This window comes from Sinocyclocheilus rhinocerous, unplaced genomic scaffold (genome assembly GCF_001515625.1).
Source record: "Sinocyclocheilus rhinocerous isolate Xijiao unplaced genomic scaffold, SAMN03320098_v1.1 scaffold78, whole genome shotgun sequence".
NCBI classification, from domain to species: Eukaryota; Metazoa; Chordata; class Actinopteri; order Cypriniformes; family Cyprinidae; genus Sinocyclocheilus; species Sinocyclocheilus rhinocerous.
The window spans coordinates 575,785-580,885 of NW_015637122.1; the positions used below are offsets into that span (position 1 = coordinate 575,785).

Genomic DNA, 5,101 nt, shown 5'->3' on the forward strand with positions numbered 1-5,101 from the left:
AGAGTGAAAAATTTAAGGGGGTCTGAATACTTTCCGTACCCACTGTATATATATATATGTGTGTGTGTGTGTAATATAGTTTAATGACTGCAAAAAAGTTAGACAAAATTGACGAAATAAAATGAACACCTGTTATACACTATATATACTTAGAATTCAGGAAAAAAAAAAATATATATATATATATATATAATGTGTTATCCATCAATGTGACTGCATTTATCAGTCTTCTCACTACAAGTTTTAAATTTTAAATTAATTAAAAAAAGTTTTAATGCCACTGCACATGGTTGTGAAAATGAATGAATTTTTATGAAATTTCTAAATTTCCTTTCATTTCCCATGTTTGTCAAGTTTTATATTGTGTCAGAAATATAAGTCTCTGTAAATCCACTCGCTGACAGCAGGTGGCGCTTATGGAAAAGCTGAATTAGAGCTGTTTCCCGTAACCTCCGTGAACAAAGCAGTATTGCGATTAAGAACGCTTCCTTCAGGTATTACATGGAGCGAAGATGAAAACAAATGCCATTGAATCGTTTCTAAAGACAGTCAGAACCTTCAGAGGTACATTCATATAATTAATCCATTAATATATTCATTTGTAAAATTGTAATAAATTACTGTAGAGCAAACGGTCATAAGGAGTATTTATTGGGTAAGACTGTAACAATTCGTTTTTCCTGGATCAACTACTTCATAGTCGATTCCAGCCAATATTAATCTATTAAATAAATAAATAGTTTGATAGTTTGAAAGATTTTATTAAAAAGCAGCTTTAGATGATGGATATGGGTTTTTAATCAGCCAATGAGATATACAGTGGGTACGGAAAGTATTCAGACCCCCTTAAATTTTTCACTCTTTGTTATATTGCAGCCATTTGCTAAAATCATTTAAGTTAATTTTTTTTCCTCAACTACAAGTTTTAAATTTTAAATTAATTAAAAAAAGTTTTAATGCCACTGCACATGGTTGTGAAAATGAATGAATTTTTATGAAATTTCTAAATTTCCTTTCATTTCCCATGTTTGTCAAGTTTTATATTGTGTCAGGGCTCGACTGAGAAATCCTGGAAATAGCAGAAAATAAATTGGGCAGAAAAAGTCATGTAAATGGTTAAATAATAGTGAATATAATTTTTTTACAGGGAATATAGTTTTTTTTTTCTAGTTATGCTTCATTTCGTTGGCTACAAAATAAAACAATCATTGGCATTTTCTTAAGAAAAAAAAGAAATCACTAACACATGGAAATTCATTGGTCAGAAATGATGGAAATCCTGTTTTGTGTATTTAGTTGTTTTGGCGATATGCTGTGCTGGTCAGATTTTTGACATGCTTTTACAATGCTGTATATCGTCACGTACAATCCAGACTTCAAAACAAAAACAGTTGGATTCAGTTTGCTCTCATTTGGTGACCTAAAATCAGGTCTTTTGCCGCAGGCCAGTTTAGCTGCTCTCTCACATCAATAAACACATGCCAACAGATTCCTCTCACTGCAAATGAGCTTTAGAGCAAAAAGATCCAAAGTTCGCGATGGGTGGCAGGCTATACCTCGATGCAGGATTTGACCGAACTAAGAATATGAGAATTATAAACCTCTTTAGCAACTCAAATCCAGTGGCAATGGTAAGCAGTGGACACGAGCCTGTGATTCTGGATTCCTGTTTGGGTACTGGGACCTTTAAGAGTGTCGGATCTACTTCCTCTGTTGAGCGATGGTGCGTTTGAGGAGATGCAAGACAAGAGTGAGGGACACGCGAGAGGTAAGGGAGGAAAAAGGCAGGAAAGGATGTTGTTTGTAGTGTTTCTTCTCTGAGAGAGAGCACAGCCCTTAAGAGATATCTCAATCAGGACCCCTCTTTCTCTCTCCTCCCTTCCTCTCTATATTACTTTCACTCATTTGTTGATCAAATTATAATTCTTCAGTGTGCGCGCACGCGTTTGTGTGTGTTTTTTCTCCACTAAAAGAATGGGTGCTACTTTGGGTGACAAACATGAATTGAAAACCTATGCTGGAATGTGTTAAAATGCATGTAGGTCAATGACTTGACAAACAGAAAACATCAAATGAATTTTATACATTCTGTAACTTGTATTACACATGTTTATCTGTGGTAAACAAATTAGATTTTTTTGATATTATTTTGTTTGATATTTGAAATATTTTGTCAAAATTTCAGGGTGGTATAATTGGCCTGTACTCTGAAGTTGAATGAATGAATGAATGAATGAATAAACAAACAAAAACAATAATTAATTAATTAATTAATAAAATAGTGGAGCAGTTTTGTCATTATATTTCAAATATTATAAGGCTAATATTTGAAAAGTTTTGTCAGCCAAATCAAAGTTTTGTGCTATAACAAACATTCAGGAATGATTATTTATTTATTTAGGTGGGGCATGATATAAAACAAAAATGTAGAAACCATTTTTTTCGGGTAAGTCAGTGTGTTAACATTGTCATATTTAAAAAAAAAATTTTTATTCATATTATTGTACATTTTTATGACATGGCAAGGTTAGTTCAGGCAGTCAAATAGAAAAACCTCAATAAAACCTTATGATATTCATGATCCAAAAAAAAAAGTGTTTTAAAACTTAAAAAAAAAAAAAATGGTTTAGGATGTGCACATTTGCATATTCAGGATGTAATGTTATTACTTTTTGTTTGGTGGTTGCACCACTTGACATTTTTTCAAAAAAAATTTTCAACACCCTGTTAAACCAAAATAAATATAAGATTCCATAACTTGAATTTTAAATCATGTTTTCTTTTCGTCACCTTGGACACCCTCATTCTCATTTGTCATTGACCCATGTTTATTTCGAGTTGTGTCTCTTTCGCCCCTCCAGAACTCTCCGCTGTTCCAGTACTTGCAGGATCTAGGACACACAGATTTTGAGGCATGTTCTCCCACTTCTCAGGAGGAGGAGCCAAGCGCTGGTGGAGAGGAGGCGCAGTATCCTCAGGATATCCTCCCTTCTCACAGAGTGAGTGTCAGCACTTACCTTTCCAATACGCTTACCGTACTTACAGCAACTCCAGTCTCTAAAGACGCTCGCCTGTATAATGTTTACTGAAAGAACTTAATCCTTGGAAAAACGACACATTCTTGTAAACTTGAGCTGTGTTGCTTGAATGAACAGAAGCCGATTAAATGCTAATCTGAATAATGTTTCATAACCAACAGCTTTTGAAACACACATTGAAAGATCAAATTAGAATCAGACGGATCCAATAATAAATATTCTGTACCCGATAATAAAAAAATTCTTTTTTTCTAAACCTGTATTGACCTTATGTTCCATGGAACACTAAAGAAGAAGTTTACCCTGTTCACCCGGCTCTTTTACCATCTAATGAAAGTGGATGGGAACTTGGACCCCAAAGTCGCAAAATGTATATTTTTATACATAGAATTAATTGGATATCAAAAATAATTTTTACACCTCAAAATCATTTATTTTTATTGGAAATGTAAAACGCACTCTCCCTTATCTCAGTTAGAGCATGAACGTTATTAAGCATGTGCTGAAAAAGTATCATCACTCCAAATTATTTGTAATTTGGGGAAAAAAAGTGTATTACAATTGGCTTCTTTAACAATAGTCACCAGTGTGAAACTGTGAAGGCTGGTCTCACGGTCACCTCAGGAACAGGAAGTGATGTGATTAAGTGAATGATTAAAGGGGTCATATGATGCGATTTCAAGTTTTCCTTTCTCTTTGGAGTGTTACAAGCTGATTGTGCATAGATAAGATCCCTAAAGTTGCAAAGACTAAAGTCTCAAATCCAAAGAGATATTCTTTATCAAAGTTAAGAGTCAACCACGCCTACCTAAAACGGCTCGTTCGACGCGTTTCAGAAAGGCAGGGCATAGAGGAGAAACAATAATGTACAGTATGTGGAAAATAATGTGTTTTTTTAACCTTAAACCACATAAACACATTTCATTACACCAAATATACAAAATAATGTTCTTTTTAGCAACATCATATGACCCCTTTAAGAATTGTCCAGTCTTGTTTGGGAATGTGCTAAAAATCCACTCAGTGTGTAAATAGAGCACATTCCTTTGGCAGAACAAAATATTGTTTGTGTGTGTGCGTCGACACTTTATTTTAGAATTTATTTGGAAAGTTTCCACAGAGAATATCATTATTATCATTAGTTTACACAGTTCAGGCTATCCCTTCCCTGTTTGTGTTCCCAGTCTGCGATGTGTGTCTCACACACACACACACGCATGCAGTCTCTTTCTATTCTTCAGTTGTCTGACACACACTCAAAGCATCTAGAATGTGAGTCCTACAGCAACGGAATACTAAAGGCATGAAGAAAGAAAAGAAGACAAAACAGGCAGAACCTCCTCCGTGTGTGAGCCTGAATGCACATTATACTTTCCCAAAACTACAGTCACTTCCTTTCTGATTTGCTACACGCTTGTTCTGACATTTTAAGATATGAAATCTTAAAAGTTTGATTCTTTAAATGTCTTGTATTCTCAGTGTCTGTCTTTGTTTCAGAGGATGTTTAGTATGTAGGCTAAAATGGTAAAAACCACAGATATGTGGTTTGTATGTTCATGACCCAGACAAGAATCAATAATCGCTCTGTGGACTGTTACTCAAGAGGACATCATAAACATACCAGCATCCCATACTTTTAATAAAGCTGTTTATGAAAGAAGATGCTCTACAAGGCTGCATTTATTTGATCAAAAACACAGTGAAAACGGTAATATTGTGAAATATTATTACTATTACTAAATTACTAAAATAACTGTCTATTTTAAATTGTAATTTCTTCCTGTGATGGTCAAGCTAAATTTGCTGCGCAAGAAACATTTTTTATTATTATCAATGTTTACAATGGTTGTGCCTAATATTTTTGTGGATACCATGATACATTATTGTCAGGATTCTTTAAAGGGGTCATATGCTTTTTTAAAGATCATTATTTTGTGTATTTGGTGTAACAGAATATGTTGACATGCTTTAATGTTAAAAAAACACATTATTTTTCAAATACTGTACATTATTGTAGGTCCTCTATGCCCCGCCTCTCTCAAACGCTTTGTTTTCTACAAAGC

At 34.0% G+C, this 5,101-nt stretch overlaps 1 protein-coding gene across 2 annotated transcripts in view; it reads left to right on the top strand.

Annotated features, from left to right (window-relative positions):
- Positions 1–5,101, top strand: part of LOC107748467 (vezatin) — a 38,485-nt gene that overhangs the window by 1,381 nt on the left and 32,003 nt on the right. Inside the window, exons 1-2 of one of the 2 annotated variants that reach the window (XM_016563250.1) lie at positions 1,537–1,768; positions 2,862–2,999. In XM_016563250.1, coding sequence (XP_016418736.1) covers positions 1,721–1,768; positions 2,862–2,999 — 186 coding nt within the window. In that variant the 5' untranslated portion in view covers positions 1,537–1,720. Of the gene's footprint in view, positions 1–1,536; positions 1,769–2,861; positions 3,000–5,101 lie in introns of those variants that run through there. The other variant, XM_016563249.1, reaches the window with a different exon arrangement.